The 20,615-nt window shown below is 43.9% G+C and overlaps 1 protein-coding gene across 1 annotated transcript in view; it reads left to right on the forward strand.

The window, feature by feature from the left end:
- LOC128124192 (leukocyte immunoglobulin-like receptor subfamily B member 3-like) overlaps positions 1-20,615 on the forward strand; it is a 101,587-nt gene that overhangs the window by 14,509 nt on the left and 66,463 nt on the right. The window contains exon 5 of the mRNA XM_052760385.1: positions 4,831-5,115. Within this exon, the coding sequence (XP_052616345.1) occupies positions 4,831-5,115 (285 nt within the window). The remainder of the gene's footprint in view (positions 1-4,830; positions 5,116-20,615) is intronic.

Consider the following 20,615-nt stretch of genomic DNA (forward strand, 5'->3'; position numbering starts at 1 on the left):
AGAAGATCTGACATACTTTCCTGTGAAGTAGGAACTTGGAGGGTAACTGGCAAAGTGAGACAATCAACCCCCCACTCCTGCTTGTCCACAGTCTGGAACAGGGTCATGGCAGCAGTCAAGGTGAAGGGTGATTTTTCACCCAGACGCCCGCTTTGCCCCATTTAAAGCAAGCTCCAGGTAGAAGTTCTTTTGTGCACTATTGTATTCTTTGGAGGAGATTTGGCATGCTGCCAGGAGCTAGCATGTCTTTCTATCAGGAAAAGACTTTTTAATGAAACATTTTAACTGTCATATTCAGCAGATCTCTGAAGAGTATGAGGAGCAAGTATCTATTAAGTGTATCTGATACACAGGAGGCTAAATAAAATTTGTTTCTGTAAACCATAAATGCAGTAAATTTTATCATTACAGAATATGATAGTTTGTTTTGTATGACTGAGTTTAAGTTGTAGGCAGTGTTGGGACAGGAAAGGGATAATGAGTTGGGAAAGAGGCCAAACTTTGGAGGAAGGAGATGTGAAATAAGGGCCACAAAGTAATCAAAAGTGGAGAACTTGGCTTTAGGAAGAGAGGAGGGAGGAGTCAGTGGCTGGAACAGAGTAACAATGTAGGCTGAGCAAGTGTGGACAGAGCAGGAGTGGGGAATTGGGTTTGGCTACAGGAGGGAGCAGGCAGTATTTTGCTGGGGGGCTCTTTGTAGGGAATGCAGTGAGGAGTCCGCTGGTCTCATAGAGACAGTTTAAGGAGGAGAGAGGGTGGAAAAATGAAAAGTTGTTGAAGTTTTGAAAGTTTGGACAGAGTTAAGATTTAAGAGATTTGGGGACGCTGTGTTTGTGTGAACTGCAGGAGGAGTTTCAGGACAGGAAATGCTGAGAAAGTGGCAGGAGGTAGTTTTGGTTGGCCTTGACAACAGAGACTGGCTGGCATGGAGTCAGTGGCCAAGAGCTGGGATTGGACTGGGAAAGGATAGACATAGGGGGAGGGGGCTGGTGGGTTTTTTGGGTTAAGCGTTGTTAAGGAGATTTGGAGGGGCTGGGGGAGAAAAGCAGTTTGGGAGAGTCTGAAGAGGACAGCATTCTGGTTTCAGAGCAGAGGAATAAACTGGGCTGCTGTTAACAGCTGTAAGCCACAGTGAGGTCATTTGTCAGCAGCCTAGTGGGCTGCTGTGACTGGGTGAGGGTGGGTGGCCTGTGGTGGCAGCTGCTGGGACCCCTGGGGTCTGAGGAGCACTGTGTCTCTGGTGCCTGGTGGAAGGAGAGGTGTGGCCACACATCTACAGAGGAAGTGGTTGGCTTGGTCTGCAGGGGTTTTAGGCCACCGGAGGTGCAGCTCATGGTTTTCCCTTGGTAACTATGTGACAGGGGCTGTATGTCAGGAATGGTGCAGGGCTGGTTGCCTCAAGTGGCCCTGTTTCCCTTAACAAACTTTCACAAAAATAGTAGATGAAAAAGCCGAACGGCAGTGACACACGCCTTTAATCTTAGCATTCAGGAGGCAGAGCTAGGAGGATCTCTGTGAGTTCCAGGCCAGTCTGGTCTAAACAGTGAGATCCAGGACAGGCACCAAAACAACACAGAGAAACCCTGTCTCTAAAAAACCAAATAAATAAATAAATAAATAAATAAATATAGTAAAAATAAAATAGTAGATGAATCTTTTCCAGGCTTACTTGGGTATCAACCAGAACCTCAGTATCTCATTTCATGAGAGGACCAGGACAGCTCAGGACCTCAGAAGACATTATAGATAATGCCCTAGACTAAATATTTGGCAGGTACCATACCCTGTTATGCAAGAGGAACAACATATAAGATCAACACGGGTTCATTCTATGAATCGAGGTTGGTTTAAAAATTTCAAACATCAATCTGATATTTTCCAAGACAAGAAGTAAATGGGAAACATGTTTGCTAGAATAGATGGAGAAAGAGAATTTGATGAAAAGTCAAGATGTCTTCAGAAATGTTAAAACTAGGACCAGTGTTCATTCACTGCAAGTGGATTTACAAAGAATCTGTTAAAAATCTTCTTCTGTTGCATAAAGTGACATATTTACCCTAGAAATTTGGAATGGCGTCAGTATTTTCTGTTTCACATGCATACTCCATGTTGCCCTAGGCAAGGTCATGAAGATATAAAGACGACAATAGTAGTATAGTGGTGCAGGTCACAATTCAGTTAAAGAGCTGTAACTATTAAGGATATTGTAAGAAAAAAGTCTTTACAAAGAGCTTAATCGTATAATTAGAAAATCCACAGGGAACTTTTACAAGGAAAATAATGAGTGTATTAGAGTCACTAGAAGTACAGTAGACGACAGTTGTAGCTGCAAGTCACACAGTGCACAAAAGATTAGTGTCTCAGACCAATTGTCCTGTCAACTTTCCATGCTTCCTAGGCTGCTAGGGAACATACAGAGAAACACAGTGCTTCTCTGAGGGAAGGCACATTGGGTCCCCAGAAACATGTACTCTAACCTGAAGAACCTATGGCACATGCCTCTCAAGGCTGCTAGACCAAGCCAACGCCTTGGTTCCCTGCATTAGAAAGAATCAGTATCTTACTCAGTCCACATCAGAAAAGCCTATTCTTAGAATAGATGAGAATTAACACAAAGCCCCGAACTTGACAATGAGCACAGACAGTGAGATTTTAGTGCACTTAGTCTTAAATGGGATTTCTTCATTAGATCTCTCCCATCAAGGCTCAGAGCTTTGAGTAGAAGACAAATTTGAAAGGTTATAACAGCACAGGTGATGGATGACTCCAAGAAACAGTGTCTTCCTGACAAAACAGGACTGATGCACATCTGAATTCTTGGAGACTTTGGCAGCATGCACAGGGCCTGAATTTCTCCGTTGGCTCCCATCCAGGACTTCTTTCCATATGACCTTCCCATGATTCACCCCACTCAATTACATCAACAGGAACACTGCCCTATGAAACACAAAATTATCCTAATTGTATAGAGCATATTATGATGGACAGAGTTCTAGTGTGATGAATTTTGATATGTGTTTATTTTTTTCAAGTTTCATATAATAAATTTGTGTAAAAAATAAAATATGATGGATTTATAAAAAGAAGTACAGTATATGAAAACATATTTTAATCTTTAAAAAGCACTCAAAAGAACTTGTCTTCTGAGCCATTTGTGAATGCCAGAAATACATCATGAGAATGGAAAAGCCCTAATCTACTAGAGAAGGGTCATGAAACTCTCCACCTCATTTCCAGGTGATGTCGACTGTGGTTCCAAGAAAGGTAGATTTTTTTTTAAGCCACTGACAACCCAGGAGTGTTCAGGAAGTTATGTGGGCAAAGAAGCCTACACCAATACCTTACAAGGCCTACAACCTCAGAGACTTCTCATGATTTACACCAAAACCATCTGAAATCTGCACCCACTGGGAAATGAACAGGAAATCATTCACTGTCCTAAACAGCCAACACACACAAAGTACTGAGTGTGTGCTACCAAGGGAAGAGTCACACAAACACCAAAAATGCCTAACTTGAAGACCTAGGTACACAGACCGTGCCCAACACCAGGACTGAGTCTAAATAGGGAGATCTTTCTTCCCATCATGAGCAGTAAGAGCTGTCCTCAGCTGGTTGGACACTAGTGGACAACTACGATTGCAGGATTAACCAACAGATTTCATCCAGCTATGTTTTAAGTGACTATAATTCATGAAGAATCAACCAGGAATGAGGTGTCCATGAAGCAATGACTGGAGGATAAACGTGGAATGAGGTTTCTGAGGAGTTGCTTTCTCACTAGGGATGTGTTGCTTCTGCTGTGGCTGAATTTCTGGGGTGTTGGCATCAGAGAAGGCAGATGGCATGCCATCTGTTGAGGCAACAAGTCACCTGAAGGAAGGTCTGTGAAGATAGTCTGGCTGGAATGTTGAAGGGGATCCAGTGGGGAGGCTTTGAGAAGGAATGGCCAGCCACACACAACTCTCAGCTAGAAAGTTACTGCTCAGGAAGACACTGAGACTATTTATTGCTAAGTTCTGGCCATTGATGACATAAAAATAATTTAGACAGATATAGGGAGATTTTGTGAGATTGCTGCTTCTTTAAGGAAAGACTAGCTCATCACTGACCTATAATCCCAGGAGACTGAGTGATGAGGATCATGAGTTTGAGAACTGCATGGGCTTCATCAGACTCTTTCTCTAAAAATATAGTGAATCCAGATCCTTCTTGTGTCACGTCACTGGAGAAACCAAAGACAGTTGACTGGAGAGGCAGTTCCTCTTCCTGTCAGGCCACTGAAATGACAGCATTGTGATAAGAGAGAGAACCCTCCATAAAAGGCCACACCCTGTGTGTCTTCCCATCTTGCTAGGCATTGTCGCCAACCATCTACAAGGGTGCAAACACAGGAGGAGATGCCATGACTGGAACACTCACGGCTTTTGTCTGCCTTGGTGAGATGTGAAGAAGGGGAGAGAACATTCTACTGCAGGTTGGGGGTCGGGGGGCCTTTACCCTGCAGCCTGGCATTGTTCTATCAAGACATCTCAGGAACCCAGAAGGCAGCTGTGGAAGGGAGGGTGCACTCCAGCCTCAGAGACAAATCTCTCACAGGGAACTCTCTTTCAGGACTGACTCTGGGCCTCAGGAACCTAGCAGCTGCATGTAAGTGTGTCCTCGGGTGCCTCGGGTCCTGACTGAAGACAGGGGAGCTTCTCTGGGCAGTGGGCATGGAGAATAGCAGATGTGGGCTGATGCTGTGAAACTGCAAAGGATACTGGGGCAGAGTGTTGGGTTCTAAAACTTGATGTCCTGTGGTGATCATAGCTATTGATTTCCTTGCAGCAATACTTCCAAAGCCTGCCATCAGGGCTGAGCCAGGATCTGTGGTTGCCGAAGGATCTCAGGTGACCATCATATGTGAGGGAACCTCAGATGCTCAGGGTTACTATCTTTACCATTACAGAAACCTAGTTTCTCTGCGCAGAATGACCCTGATGAAGCCTGGAAACAAGGCCAAATTCCTCATCCCACTTATTAAACAGTCCCATGCCGGGCAATATGTCTGTTTGTGTCACAAGCCTTCTAGTTGGCCAGAGAAGAGTGATACCCTGGAGCTGGTGGTGACAGGTAAGGGTTCAAGCCTAAGTTTCTACATTCAGGACAGGGGTCTGTCTGTTCTCAAGAGTGTTTAGCTCCCACATCTCAATCCTGAGGGACAACGTGGGCTGTGTGAGCCCATGTAACTTGTTACTTTCTTCTGTCTAGGGTATTTCTCCACAAAACCCACACTATCAGCCCTGACAAGCCTTCTGGTTACTTCAGGAGAGAACATGACCCTCCAGTGTGTCTCACAGGAGAGATATGACAGTTTTATTCTGACCAAGGATAATGAGACATTCTCCAGGCCCCAGGACTCACAGCATATAAACGCTACTGGGAAGTTCCAGGCTCTTTTCCATATAGGTCCTGTGACAGTCAGTCATAGAGGAACGATTAGATGTTATGGCTACAAGAATAGTACCTATCTGTGGTCGAAGCCCAGTGACCCCCTGGAAATACACATCACAGGTGAGGTAGCCCCAGCAACTGTCTAGTCATCTTTTGAGATCCATGGGCTCTGGACCCTAAGAAATCCCACGCAGGAAGGTGCTGAAAGAAACTCCTAGCTCTTGAACTAGAGGTTTAGAATGTTAAGGAAGTGGTACCTACAGGCCATAATGGGAAGGGGCAGAAATATTATAGGAATCATCTCTCTTCCTTCCAAGGCTGTCCAGGAAGGAAGGACAAGGCTGTCCATCTTCCTGACCCAGGATGGCCCTATTCTGGCTCCTGGTGAGGCACTAGCCCATCAGTGTTTCTTTGATATCAGCTTCAATGGATTTGCTCTGCCCAGGGAAGGGAAGGAGGAAGTGACCTCTCCTGGCACCCTGGCCTACAACCCCAGATGGGCCCTTGGACTGACTTTCTCCTTGAGCCCCAAGAGTATCTCCTGTTGGGCAAGTAAAGATGACATGGTATACACAGACTCTCTTCTGAGGGACTATACCCCAGAGACATTCTGGACACCCTGATCACAAGTTGGGAGACTAGCCAGTCCAATCAGAGATCCTCATTAGAGAGTATGGGCTGTGGAAGTCCAGGTTGTAAAGGTCAAAATGAGGGGTGTGGTATAGTTGCAGAGAAGTTGACTCAGTGAGACCCAAGTCCTTAGAGACTAGTGCTGATGAAGGATCACCTCAGATCAAGGTGAGGCACCCCTCATGCATCCCTCTTCTCTTCAGGACAGCTTTTGGTCACACCGACCCTCTCAGTGTACCCAGGCCCCAGAGTGTCCTCTGGAGAGAATGTAACCCTGCTGTGTCAATCAAGGCGTCAAATGGACAGTTTCCTTCTGTCTAAAGAGGGGACTGCACACCCACTTCTGACTTTAAGATCAGTGTTGCAAGCTGGGTTATACCAGGCAAAATTCATCAAAAGCAATGCGACCTTTATCGATGGGGGCATCTACAAGTGCTACGGCTTTGAAGACACATTGCCCTACTTATCGTCACACCCTAGTAACCCTGTGGAGCTTGTGGTCTCAGGTAAGCGGTTTTTGGCCTCTCCATGCTAAAAGGGTAACTCATGATCCTACCCTGGGAAGAGCGCTTAGCTAGAACATGAGGGGAAATAGGTAGGGTGGACCCCATGGGGATTCACCACCCCAAGTTGTAGAACCACCCCAAGTTGTAGCATCAGTCCTTCAGAGAATTCCCATCTCACCTCTTTATTGAAATTCAGAAAGTTCTAAGCGGACAGCAGGAGAGTCTTATGTAGCTTCAAGGCAGATGTAAGTAGACAATGAGACATGAAGTCTCCAGGGTCAGCCTCTCTCCCTCAGACTCCACTTGTTTTCTTTCCCAGGATCCTCTGAAAACCACAACTCCTCATTCCAAGAGCCCATTCCAACATCTGGTGAGTGTCACTGACTTCTCTCTTGGGAGTTTGCTCCATCCGCAGGCTGTCCACCAACCCTCAGCACATCTATCTGGTTCCTCTGCTAACTCAGTTTGTGACCAAGGACCCAGAGGCCAAGCTGAGATCCCAGCTGTGTCTGTAACATCCCAGAGACTTAGAGAGTGGGATGCATAAAGGAACATCCAGGTAGAGATGTTAGGGCTCAGACTGGGGAGGAGCAGGTGGGTGAGCTGGAGAACAGAGTACCAAGCCCCCATCTGTACATCACTCTCCAGCATGCTCTGGAAACCACGTTATCCTCTGTGAGAATCCCGGCCTCCGGAATAGTGACAGTAGTGTTGAGATGTAGGCTCCAAGGTCAGCCTCTCTCCTTCAGACTCCATTTCTGTTCTTATCAGGATCCTCTGAAGACCCCAATTCCTCATCCCAAGAGCCCATTCCAACATCTGGTGAGTGTCACTGACTTTTCCCTTGGGAGTTTGCCCCATCCCCAGGCTGTCTACCAACCCTCAGCACATCTATCTGGTTCCTCTGTCAACTCAGTTTGTGACCAAGGACCCAGAGGCCAAGCTGAGATCCCAGCTGTGTCTGTAGCATCCCAGAGACTTAGAGGGTGGGGTGCATAAAGGAACATCCAGATAGAGATGTTTGGGCTCAGACTGGGGAGGAGCAGGTGGGTGAGCTGGAGAACAAAGTACCAAACCCCCATCTGTACATCACTCTCCAGCATGCTCTGGAAACCAGGCTATCCTCTGTGAGAATCCCGGCCTCCAGAATAGTGACAGTAGTGTTGAGATGTAGGCTCCGATGTCAGCCTTTCTCCTTCAGACTCCATTTCTGTTCTTATCAGGATCCTCTGAAGACCCCAATTCCTCATCCCAAGAGCCCATTCCAACATCTGGTGAGTGTCACTGACTTTTCCCTTGGGAGTTTGCTCCATCCCCAGGCTGTCTACCAACCCTCAGCGCATCTATCTGGTTCCTCTGTCAACTCAGTTTGTGTCCAAGGACCCAGAGGCCAAGCTGAGATCCTAGCAGTATCTGCAGCATCCCAGAGACTTAGAGGGTGGGGTGCATAAAGGAACATCCAGATAGAGATGTTAGGGCTCAGGCTGGGGAGGAGCAGGTGGGTGAGGTCGAGAACAGAGTACCAAGCCCCCATCTGTACATCACTCTCCAGCATGCTCTGGAAACCAGGCTATCCTCTGTGATAATCCTGGCCTCGGGAATAGTGACAGTAGTGTTGAGATGTAGGCTCCGGAGGGCAGAGAAACTTACGTTCTTGTTGCAGCCTCTTTTTTTTTTTTTTAGGTTCTGACTTAAACTTTTACTCTGCGCATCTGTTTTTCCGACTATAAAAGGGAGTAGCGTGGTCCACATTTTTAAGTTCCTTTCATCAGTGACCTAAGCTGGGACCTCTCCTCACATAGGAGACTTGCAGAACCTAATTCTGCAGTGTGCCTGTCCCCTCTGCCAAAATCACAGTGGCACATGAAAGGGTATAGAACAGGACCACTGTAGGGAATTCAGGCCACTTCCCTCTAGCTCATGGGATTCATCCTTGGGGTAAGGTGCAATGCCAGAGGTTAGATTCCCTGGTTTCAAACCACAGATTTACCACTTCCAGGCAGGTGATCCGGTGTAAATGGGGGAGGGGAATGAACCCTTGTTGTATGATTGTGGGAAGGGCAGATAATGAGTGCAAAGACCCAGCATGGGTCTTGCACCCAGTAGGTAATTCAGGCAGGTAGCATGGGTCCTTATTCATGATGTCGCCTTTCCCCAGCACTTGAAAGGTACCTGAAGGTTCTCTTTGGGATATCTGTGGCCTTCCTTCTGCTGCTTTTTCTTCTCACCCTCCTCCTTCTCCAATTGAAGCGTCAAGATAAACGCAGGAAAAAGGGTGAGTGGGTTTGAACAGTGGTGACCAGGGTCTCAAGGTAGTGGGGTCCCCTATGTTCCATCCCATCAGGGATCAGGTCTCCAAGATCAGGGAAACCTTCCAGACTGGAACAGATGAACTTAAAAAAACACTCTGGTGCAATCTCAGATGAGAAAATGTGATCTCAGTACACGTGCAGGTGGCAGGTGTTCTGTGCAGTTTTCTGTCACCTGGAACTTATCCCGTGAGCTGTAAAGGTTCCTTCCTTTCATTGTAAATGCCTGGGCATAAGGGGGCTCCATCCTCCTGTCTAACAGTCTTTTCCCTCTTTCAGCCCAGAGAGAGACCACTAGCTTACAACTTCTTGCAGAATCTGTGGAGCCAGTGACTAGGTACAGAAGTCGTCAGAAGAGATAACTCTGGCCCAGAGACACAAACTCCTATCTTTCTGACAGGGCTCCCTTCCAAAATATATCATCTGTCTCCACAGTTCTCTATCAGCTGCTGCCTTCCATGAAGAAAACGTGTGTGAGAGAAAGAAGATTCTGGGGAGAGAGATGTATAAGGTCTCAGTTCACAGGGGTACTGAGGAGGTTCTGGTGTCCAAACTCTGAGGAACTAAAAGCCTGGCTATAGACCCAGGACATCACCACACTTCCCGCCTTTCTCTCCCCATCTTATGCTTCACACATAGGCTGAGTACAATGTGAAGCTGAACAATTGGGTGATGTCCCTGTCTCCATCTGTCGTGCTAATACTTACAGCCCAAATTAGCCCAGAGGGCCTTTTTTGTTCTCTCTCGGGTCTCAGCAATATCCAGAGTTGATCTCTCTCTTCTGCAAGCACCTGCCTCCTGTGTGTTATGGCCCCACTCTCTCCTGATTTTCCCTAGGAGCACATGACTCCTCCCTACTCCCCCTTTCTGGCTCCTTGGCTTCTTTCTGGTTATTAACATGCTCCTGGGTATCTCTGAAGGTCACATGAATAAATGAGGCCAGCTCTCAATACCTCGATTCACTCACTCACCCAGCTGTCACAAGAAACACCCTCTAGACCAGGCTCTCTGCAGGGGTTATAATTAGAGCAAAGAGCAAACTCCCTAACCATGATGAGACAGCACGCCAATGAGTGCACAAGGTGTGGAAACAAAGCAGAGGAAGGGTTGGAGCATGTGGGGCAGTGAAGGCTTTGTGAATGACAAGGGGTGACTGAAAGGTGTCATCTGAGGGGAAGAGTGGATGTAAAGGTCCACAGAGACATCTAGTAGACCAGCACCTGCAGTCTGGGAACACAGCAGGGGCAAAGAACTGGAGCAGGAAGACAGTCTTGTCTGTGTGATTGCAGGCAAGACAGCAAGGGTAAGAATGTCAGGATTAAAGACCATGTGGTAGGGGTTCCCAAGATCCAAGAAGAAAAACAGGAAACAGCCTGGAACCTGGCCGATGTCTTGACTGTACGTGCAACCCTACCATTTCTCTTCTGTAAACACATTTTCCTTTCCTTCCTTCCCCCATTCCAGCTTTTAAACCCCCACTCCATAGTAAAGTAGTCAATCAGAATGTGATTCACTCTATATGAGAGACAAAGAAGATGAAGATGTATAAACATTCTGTTCTGGATATTTGGATCTCTGTCTTTTAGGAGCAACTCTGCAGAGATTGTGCTAGTATACAATAAAAAGTACTTCATGTAAAGGATCATCAGGGTCCTATTTCTCTATTCAGAAATTCTACAACATTTCTTGGGGGTTCTATCTTGAGATGGTATATATATATATATATATATATATATATATGTGTGTGTGTGTGTGTGTGTGTGTGTGTGTGTGTGTGTGTGTGTGTGTGTGTATACTGTATACGTATATGTATATATCTTGTCACTGTTATGAAGGATTCCCCAGAGTGTCAGAAGTGGTGAGTAACCTGGTGCCAGAAGACTCATTAATCCATAGGAGATGAATCTTCTTGACATTCTCAGCCAAGAACCACAGAAGGACAACAGAACCCAGTGAGTCTCAGGAACCATTTCAGGGGGTGCTGCATATCTGATTGTTGAGAACCTAGGTTTATTTTAGTTTTGGTCAGCCTATCTTAGAGGGTAGAAGTGCAATTTGATCTCTTTCTCATGGGTAGGAGTGATGTGGAACTCTACAGACTCCAGGGTGCTGGATGGAATGGGAAAGAGATTGATGCATACCAGTAAATAGGATGGATGAGAGGAAAGTACTCAACTCTTCAACCAAGAGTTTACACTCCTCTCTTTTGTATTCTATGTGGTTGTCATCTTTTAGGAGTAGCAAATGTTTAGACAACAAAAGTAAAATTACTTCCTCAAACCAATAGTGAAATAAAAACTGATCATTTGGGAGATTGTGTTAGTAAGATGTCTCCCAGAAACCTCTGGACAGTCTGTGAAATAGATTGATTGGGCATCTTTTTGGTGGGATGGTCCTCTGAGGGAGCATTCAATAAGGATGTATATTAGTTATTTTTTGTTGTTGTGATAAAACACCATGGTCAAAAACAACTTGGGAAAGAAAGGGTTGGTTTCATCTTACAACTTGTAGCCCGCCATCCAGGGACGGCAAGGCAGGAACTAAAGGCAGGAACTTGGAGGCAAGAGCTGAAGCAGAGACCATGGCAAAGTGCTGCTTACTGGCCTGCTCCTCTGGGCTTGCTCAGTTTGTGTCCTTATACAGTTCATGCTTAACAACCAGTTCTGGAAACTCCCACAGTGAGCTGGTTCTTCCCACATCAACCATCTATCAAGAAAAATACCCTGTAGACTTGGCCATACGCCAATCCAGTGGGGGCATTTTTTTTTCTCAATTGAGGTTCCCTCTTCCCTAAAAAACTCGAGCTTGTGTCAAGTTAACATAAAATTATCCAGCACAAGAAATGATTAACAAAATGTTCAAAGTTTTTGTGGGGAATGCAGGGTATTCTGACCAATTTCCTTCCACAAAACCTGCCTGGAAGGACATTGTGAGAGTATGATGGCTAGTTCAGTGGCTTCTTTAAAATGTGGACCAGAGTGTGAGAAATGCTAATGGACAGCAAGAAAAAGGACCTGCAATGTTCCTCAAAAGGCTAAAGGATCAGATAAAAAAGCACTTGGGATTAGACATTAGGCAAGAGACGCTAAAATTACCCTTTTTAACTCCCAGTGGGCCACACATATTAAAAAGGTGAAAAAAAAAACAAAAACAAAAATGAAAACCCTGAATGACAAAAGGGGAGGAAACTGAAAGAGGTATTGAGAGAGACTCAAAAGGTCTATGTAAGGAGAAAAAAAAAACACAAGCAAAGGCTAATTGCTGACAACCGTGAACCAGACTGATGAGGGTGAACAAGGATCTGGGAAATCTAGGTCCAAAACGTAAGCAAATGTAAGCAAATGTAGAGAAAAGGAATGATTCTCATCTTAAAATCAATACAGAAATAATAGTCCTCATGGCTTTTCATGAAGCTTTTTGGGTCTATTTCTGCTCCCTTCCTGCTCTTTTTATTGCAGGAATGTTCCCTCACATCTATGTCATTTTGGTAGTGTGCCAAACCTCTTGCTACATATGTTTTTTTTTTCTTAACCACAGGAAGGAAAAAAACAAAAACAAAAAACAGAGATATGAAAGTCCAAGGTGGCAAAAAGGTTTACTTGGGACTCACAACAACAACAACAACAACAACAACAACAACAACAACAAAACTTGTGGGAAAAGAAGCTGGAGTTTTAGCTCAGTGGTTAATAGGACCTGTTGCTCTTACAGAGGACTAAGTTTCAACTCCCACAACCTACATGGTGGTTCACAACCATCCATAATTCCAGTTCCTGGAGATGTGATGCCCTCTTCTGCAAATACATACACAAACACACAACACATGTAAAATGAGATGAGTAAGTCTAATTTTATCTTAAAATTATCTTAAAAGTTTGGTAGTTAACTCAGCAGAGAAAAAACAATGACATCATGAGGTTTGCAGACAAATGGATGGATCTAGAAAAAATCATCCTGAGTGAGGTATCCCAGACTCAGAAAGACAAACATGGTATGTACTCACTCATAGGAGAATACTAGATGTAGAACAAGGATGACTGGACTGCTACTCACATCACCAGGGAGGCTACCTGGAAAACAGGACCCCAAGAAAGACACGGGGATCGCCCAATGACAGAGAAATGGAATGAGATCTATATGAACAGCCTGGACATGAGTGGGGGTAGTGAAGGGCGAGGGTCGAGGGAAAGAGAGCTTGGGGGAGTGGGAGATCCCAGCTGGATCAACAACAGAGAGGGAGAACAAGGAATAGGAGACCATGATAAATGAAGACCACATGAGAATAGGAAGAAGCAAAGTGCTAGAGAGGCCCACAGAATCCACAAAGATACCCCCACAACAGACTGCTGGCAATGGTCGAGATACAGCCTGAACTGACCTACTCTGGTGATGGGATGGCCAAACACCCTAATTGTGGTGCTAGAAACCTCATCCAACTACTGAGGGATCTGGATGCAGAGATCCATGACTAGGCCCCGGGTGGATCTCTGGGAGTCCAATTAGCGAGAATGAAAAGGGTTTATATGAGTGAGAATTGTTGAGACCAAGGTTGGATAAAGCACAGGGACAAATAGCCAAATGAATGGAAACACATGAACTATGAACCAATGGCTGAGGGGTCCCCACTGGATCAGGCCCTCTGAATGGGCGAGACAGCTGATTGGCTTGATCTGTTTGGGAGGCATCCAGGCAGTGGGACCGGGTCCTGTGCTCATTGCATGAGTTGGCTGTTTGAAACCTGGGGCCTATGCAGGATCGCTTGGCTCGGCCTGGGAGGAGGGGACTGGACCTACCTGGACTGAGTCTACCAGGTTGATCTCAGTCTGCGGGGAAGGCTTTGCCCTGGAGGAGATGGGAATGGGGGGGGTGGGCTGGGGGGAAGGTGAGGGGGGCGTGAGGGGGGAGAACAAGGGAATCCGTGGCTGATATGTAGAACTGAATTGTATTGCAAAATAAAAATAAAAAAAAATAAAAAAAATCAAACCTGAAGCCAGGTATTGGGGTGAATGCTGGAAGATCAAAGAAGCAGAACAAGCCACAGCTTCCTCACCTCGCCAATTTCTCAGCTGATGCTGTTTCCTCAGACTGGAAGCTTCTGAGTCCTCATCCAAATGGATCTCAGCTGAACTGTGGCTCAAAAGCCTAAAAGCTTAACCAGCTCTAGTTCACGGTTTTCATGCCTTATATACACCTTTCTGCTTTCTGCCATCACTTCCTGGGATTAAAGGTGTTAGTCACCATGCCTGGCTGTTTCCAGTGTGGCTTTGAACTCACAGAGATCAGGATCGATCTCTGCCTCCCAAGTGATAGGATTAAAGGCGTGTGTGCCACCATTTTCTGGCCTCTATGTCTATCTAGTGGCTGTTCTGTCCACTGACTCCAGATAAGTGTATTAGGATGCACAATATATTGGGTGACACAATATATTACCACAGCAAGCCTTTACTATACCTTTAATTAAAGTATGTATTTTAAGTTGAAGTAGTATAAAAAAAAAAAGTTTGGTAGTTAAAAATGTATGGGCATATCCTCCTCTAAAGTATAGCCCGGTAAACAGGTGGTGTAAGAATGATATGCGGTGCTGGTTACTGGTGCTGGAAGGTCACAGTCACGACGAAACCCAGTATCAGTATCAGAGCTTTATTAGGAGGAAGAGGGGTGGAGGGGAACAAGAGAACCAGGCCTGGGGAAGGAGCACATGCAAAGGGAGAGATAAAGATGGTGGGGGCAAGAGAGAACAGAACAGAAAGAGAGGTGGGGTCTGAGTCATGGCTCTTTAAGGTGCAGGTGGGCTTACAGAGCTATGCCACACATGCGCAGACTGCTTGACTACAGCTCGAGTACATAATCACCAGCACACACTGATGACTTAAGACGAAAGACCCCTTGTCAAGCTCCTGAACTGTGCATGTGCTATCATGCAACTGGAGCGTGGCAGAATTCTAACAGGTTGACTTCTAAAAGATTGTATTGAGTGAGGTGACCCAGACCCAGAAAGACAAATATCACATGTTCTATCTCATCAGATGCTCCCAGCTCCAAATCTTAAGATGGAAGTGTAGTCCTCACCCCATCAAGGAAAATTCTCTTTGCAACAGATAAAGACTGTTAAAGAAAACCACAACAATCAAATTTCAGAGCTGTAGATCCCTATCCCATTGATTAAAGTCACAACACAATTCCATACCTGAGGGACAGGGAGCATTGCAAAAGCAGGGTCAGAAAGACTTTAAGAGCCAGAAGATCAGGAAGTTTGCTATGAGATTGTGTCTCCTAGTAATGTTCAAAGTTATCCCCATAAAGTCTCACCAACATGACGACCTAAACATGAACTGAACAAGGACAACAATGGACATAGAAAAGTGGATGAGGGAAAGACAGTGATATTTCAACCATACACAAAGAACTACAAGCAACTAAGAAATACTGAGAATGGGAGAAATAGTCTTTCCAGGGAAGAGCTGGTAACCAAATGGTTACCCAATACCAAATAGTCATCTGCGGACGTTACCATAATTGCACCAGAATTTTGGCATCCAACTTGGCCTCTTCAGGAGGTAAACGTTCAACTGTTAGGAATTGGGACATTATCTCAGGTGAAACAGAGTGTAAGATGGCTCGAATGTATAGGTCCAGAAGGACAGAGAGGAAAATTGAAACCATATGTAGTTAACATAGCTATGAACCTGTGGGGTCGAGACCTGTTGCAACAATGGAATACTCAGATTAACATCCCTCCAATCTCAGAAACAAATCATAAAGTAGCACATGTTTCTGAGAGAAATATTAGAAAGCATTATTCTGAGTGGTCACCAGCCATCCATATTATACAAGAACAGGGCACAACAACTGATGATCTTTCAAAGACATCAACAGCTCTATCTTTAAAATGGTTAACAGACAAGCCTGTATGGGTTCAGCAATGGCCTTTAACAACAGAGAAACTCCAGGCTTTAGAAGAGCTGGTAGAAGAACAGTTAAATGCTCAGCGTATTGAAGAATCAACCAGCCCTTGGAATTCTCCTGTATTTGTTATTAAAAAGAAATCTGGTAAATGGAGAATGGTAACAGACCTTAGAGAAATTAACAAAGTAATTCAGCCAAGAGAGTTCTCTGAAAAAGGGGGCCTACTTCCTGTGTGTATGTCTTTAAATAGTCTTTCTGTTCTGCCTTCTCATTGGTTGTAAACCCAAACACATGACTGCTTCGTCACTGCCTGTATGTACAGCCCTCCAGGTCCTCTATGGTATTGAAATTAAAGGCGTGTGTATCCAATGTTGGCTGTATCCTTGAACACACAGAGATCTACCTAGCTCTGTCTACCAAGTGCTGGGATTAAAGGCGTGCGCCACCACCGCCACACTCTTGCTATGGCTCTAATAGCTCTGACCCCCAGGCAACTTTATTTATTAACATACAATTAAAATCACATTTCAGTACAAGTAAAATACCACCACAGTCATCCCTAAAAATATACATACAAGTGATAGTATATAGGCTAGGCAGAATATATTTAGGAATATATATGTATATACATATATGCATGTAGCAACAATTAATGAAAGAGAAGACTGAATTTCTTTAGATTATTTATACTGAAAATAGATTTTTTTTATACAATGTATTCTGATTATGGTTCCTCCCCGCAACTCCTCCCTGGACCTTCCCTCTACCCTTTCATCCAAATCCACACCCTTTCTTTCTCTCTCTTGTTGGAAAAACAGATGCATAAAAATAATTATAAGATAAAACAAATCAAACAAACTGGAGTAGGACAAAACAAACAAATAAATAAGAAAGAGAGTCAAAGAATATGCACAAGAAACATGTAGAGACACAAATATTCACACACACAGAAATCCCATAAAAACACAGAATTGGAAACCATGATACAAATGCAAAAGATCAGTAAGGGGGAAAAGGCCTAACAAAGCACTATGAAACAAAGAACATCCAAAAATGTCTTTGAGTTAGTTGAGAGTTAGTCATCTACTTCTGAGTATGGGGCCTGCCCTTAAGAGTGGTTTGTATATTCAGTGAAACTCTATTGGAGAAAACTAAGTTTTCCTTTGGAATACTTATTAACTGGAGATAGCTTCTGGGTTATGAGTTGGGGGATTGTGTCCACTTCCCCTCTCAGTACTGGGACTCCATTTGGCCCAGACCCATGCAGGCCGTATGTATGTGAGTTCATATGGGCTTCAGTCCTGCTGTGCTTAGCGGGCCTTATTTCCTTGGTGTCTTCTAGCTCCACTGACTCTTACAATCTTTCTTCCTCTACTTCAATATGGTCACCTAAGACTTGGGGGCAGGGATTTGATAAAGATGTTCTATTTAGGATTGCCTGTTTCACAGTCTTTCACTCTTTGCATTCTGTCCAGTTGTAGGTCTCTGTATTTGTTTCTATTTACTGCAGGAGGAAGCTTACTGATGGTGACTAAGCAAGGCATTGGTCTGTGAGTATAGTATAATACTATTAGGAGTAATTTTATCTATGTTTCTATAGCAGAACAGTAGTATTTAGTCCCCCCCTAGGTCTCTGGCCTATTTACTCTCAGGTTCTTGGTCACCAGAGCAGTGGTGGAGATGGTTTTCATCTTATGGAACTGGCCTTAAATCTAATGGGATATTGGTTCCTTACTCACACAACCTTTGTGCTACTATTGCAGCAGGACATCTTGCAGGCAGGACACCATTGTAAATAGAAGAGTTTGTAGCTGGACTGGTGTTTCTCCTTTGGTAATGAGAATAGTACCTTCCAGTACCATGAACACTAGTCCATCGTGGTGAAGGCTTTATGTAGGCACCAACTCAACTTCTCCGTGTTCAAGAGTGTGTGTGTTGTCTTCAACAACAAGACCTTAGCATCAATGTGTTAAGAACAACCAGTAGCCTTGGCAGTAGCCTGGGTTGTTCTGATGTTCTCGTAGGACTCCTTTTGCCAATAACTTGATTAGATGTAACACATTTTTTTTTAACTTGAGGATCCAGTTGGTAATGAGAGATGTCCAATTGGGACTCCAAAAAGAGACCATAATAATTTTAGTCATAAAGTCTGATAAAATTATCAAAGCTGAGAAATGAGAAAATTAACAGCTATCAATAGGGGCCAGCAAGATGGGTCAGAGGGTAAAGACAATTGCCATTAAGCCAGTCAAAGAGTTCAATCCCTTCCACATGGTTGAAGGAGGGAATGGATACTTGCAAATTATCTTCTGACACCATCCAACACATAAATAAATAGATAGATAGATAGATAGATAGATAGATAGATAGATAGATAGATAGATAAACACAATTAAAAAATTTAAAGAATTATAAGTGAAGGCAGATATGGTAGCTCACACCTATAATCCCAAGACTTGGGCAAATGAGGTAGGAAAACTACATGTGTTTTGTGGACATCCTGGGCTACGTAATGAGTTTTAGTCTAACCTTATGTGCAGAGTAAGACACTGTTTCAAATAACATTAACAACAAAGGGCCAGATGTAGTAGCATACTCTTATAATTACAGTACTTTGGAGGAGTTGGAGCCAGGAGGACCAGGAGTTCAATGTAATCTTCAGTTCCATAGGGTAAGAGTAAGAAGCCAGCCTGGAATACATGAGACCATTTTTTCAAAATAAAAATAAATAAATGAGTAACTATGAATGAAATCTAGGTATGGTGGTAAAGGCCTTAAATACCAACAGGACTAACCTCAAATTACTGTCCTTCCTGCCTCAGGGTCCTGGCATGTACAGAGCCACAACAATTTTTTGAAAATCTTTTTAAATCTATGTGTGTATCTGTTTCAATTTATATCACTTGTGTGTGGGTGCCTATAGTGGCCACAAGAGAGCATTGATCCCTGGAGCTGGATTTCCAGGTGGTTATGAACTACCCAATGTGGATATAGGCACAGTTCTTCAGTAAAAGCAGTTTTACTCTTAATGACTCAGTGTCCAGCCACCTGATATTTGTGTTTTAAAAATAACAGCATGGGGCCTGGAAAGATGGCTCACTGGTTAAGAACACGGACTACTTTTCTAGAGGGCCTGAGTTTGGTTTCCAGCTTGCTTTCCAGCTTCCACATCAGGGTACCCACTGCCACCTGTAGCTCAGCACCAGAGATATCTGCACCTCTAGTCTCAGAGGGCGACTGCACTCATATGCACATATCCACACCCACATGCATAACTGGAAATAATAAAAAAATATTAAAAATAACAGCAGAATACTATGAAGAATTTCTTAGCAATGTACAAGGAGATGTAGATAAAATATGCAGATGTCTCAATGTCGCTGAAAGTTATTTTTGTTGGATAATAAATTAATGTCTAAACTGCTTTCCACACACAGGACACACTGCCAGTAGAAAAGTTTTTCATTTGGAAATTCTATTTTTAGAAGCTTTGCTAATTACTTCTTCCAAACATTTGTGCATTTATGAGATAAAACTTTTTGAAACTAGAAAAGAGGAAGTGCAGCCCAACATAATTTATCAGACCAGGAAACAAAGTGATAAACTTTGCAAGGAAACAAGAAAATGAGGAAGAAAAAAGATATCTCACATCAACCTAGATGTTATCCCTTTAAAAAAAATAGTTTAACAGATATGGAACTTGAAAGATTCAATTTGAGCTGAATGGAATCTGACAGCCTCCATCCTGCAGTCTAGCTTTCTTTTTTATTTTTAAATTGAAAACACATTTTTCTCATATAATACATCCTGATTATACTTTCCTATCCCTCTACTCATCCCAGCTCCTCCCCACATTCCCTCCCAACCAGATTCACTCCCTTTCTGTCTCTCATTAGAAAAGAACAGGCTTCTAAGAGATATCAACCAAACATGAAAAAATAAAATATAATAAAATGAAGCATAAACTTTCATATTGAAGTTGGACATGGCAACCCAACAGGAGGAAAAGAGTCCTAAAAGCAGGCAAAAGAATGAAAGATCCACTCATTCTCACAGTCAGGAGTCCCATAAAACTACTAAGCTAATAGTTGTAATATACATGCAAAGAACCTGGTGTAGATCCGTATGGGCCTTGTTCTCAATGCTTTAGTCTCTATGAGCTCACATAAGCTTTGCTCAGTTGATATAGAAGGCTGTGTTCTCTTGGTGTGCTCCATCCCCTCTGACTCTTACCATCTTTCTGCATCCTTTTCTGTGGGCTTTCCTTTGCTCTGAGGGAAGGGAATTGATGGAGACCTCCAACTTAGACTCTCTTTCTATATAATGCCTGTCTGTGGGGCTCTGCATCTGTTTCCATCTGCTGCCAGAGGAAGACTCTCTGATGATGAGTGGATAAGACAGTGATCTTCTGGGCATATGCCTTAGCAGTTGACAGATTCAAGACAGGAGGCAAAGAGTAGATGAGGGAGGATGGAGTCAGGCCATTGGTGGCTGGGAGAATCTTGCAGCCTTACTGGCTGGCAGTCAGAGTGTTCATTTATTTATACAGAACTCAGTAAGCAGGGAGAGATCATGTTGCTTCAAGACATAGATCATATCATTTCTGTCCCAGGACACATGTTTAGCCTCCTCTTGCACATCTGGGGGTCATAAGTTTAGTCATCATTGATAAACTGTGACAGAAAAGAGATGTCTTTTACTGTCATTTTTCCTCATCAACCCCATAGCCCAACATTTAAGAATCTAGAGACATACTTTGCCAAAGCATGAGAGCCTGTTCTCAGGCTCGAAGCTCTTGCAGTTTCAAGGACATTAGATAGAAAGAAAA

This window comes from Peromyscus californicus, unplaced genomic scaffold (genome assembly GCF_007827085.1).
Source record: "Peromyscus californicus insignis strain IS unplaced genomic scaffold, ASM782708v3 Scaffold_4__1_contigs__length_199733344, whole genome shotgun sequence".
Classification (NCBI taxonomy): Eukaryota; Metazoa; Chordata; class Mammalia; order Rodentia; family Cricetidae; genus Peromyscus; species Peromyscus californicus.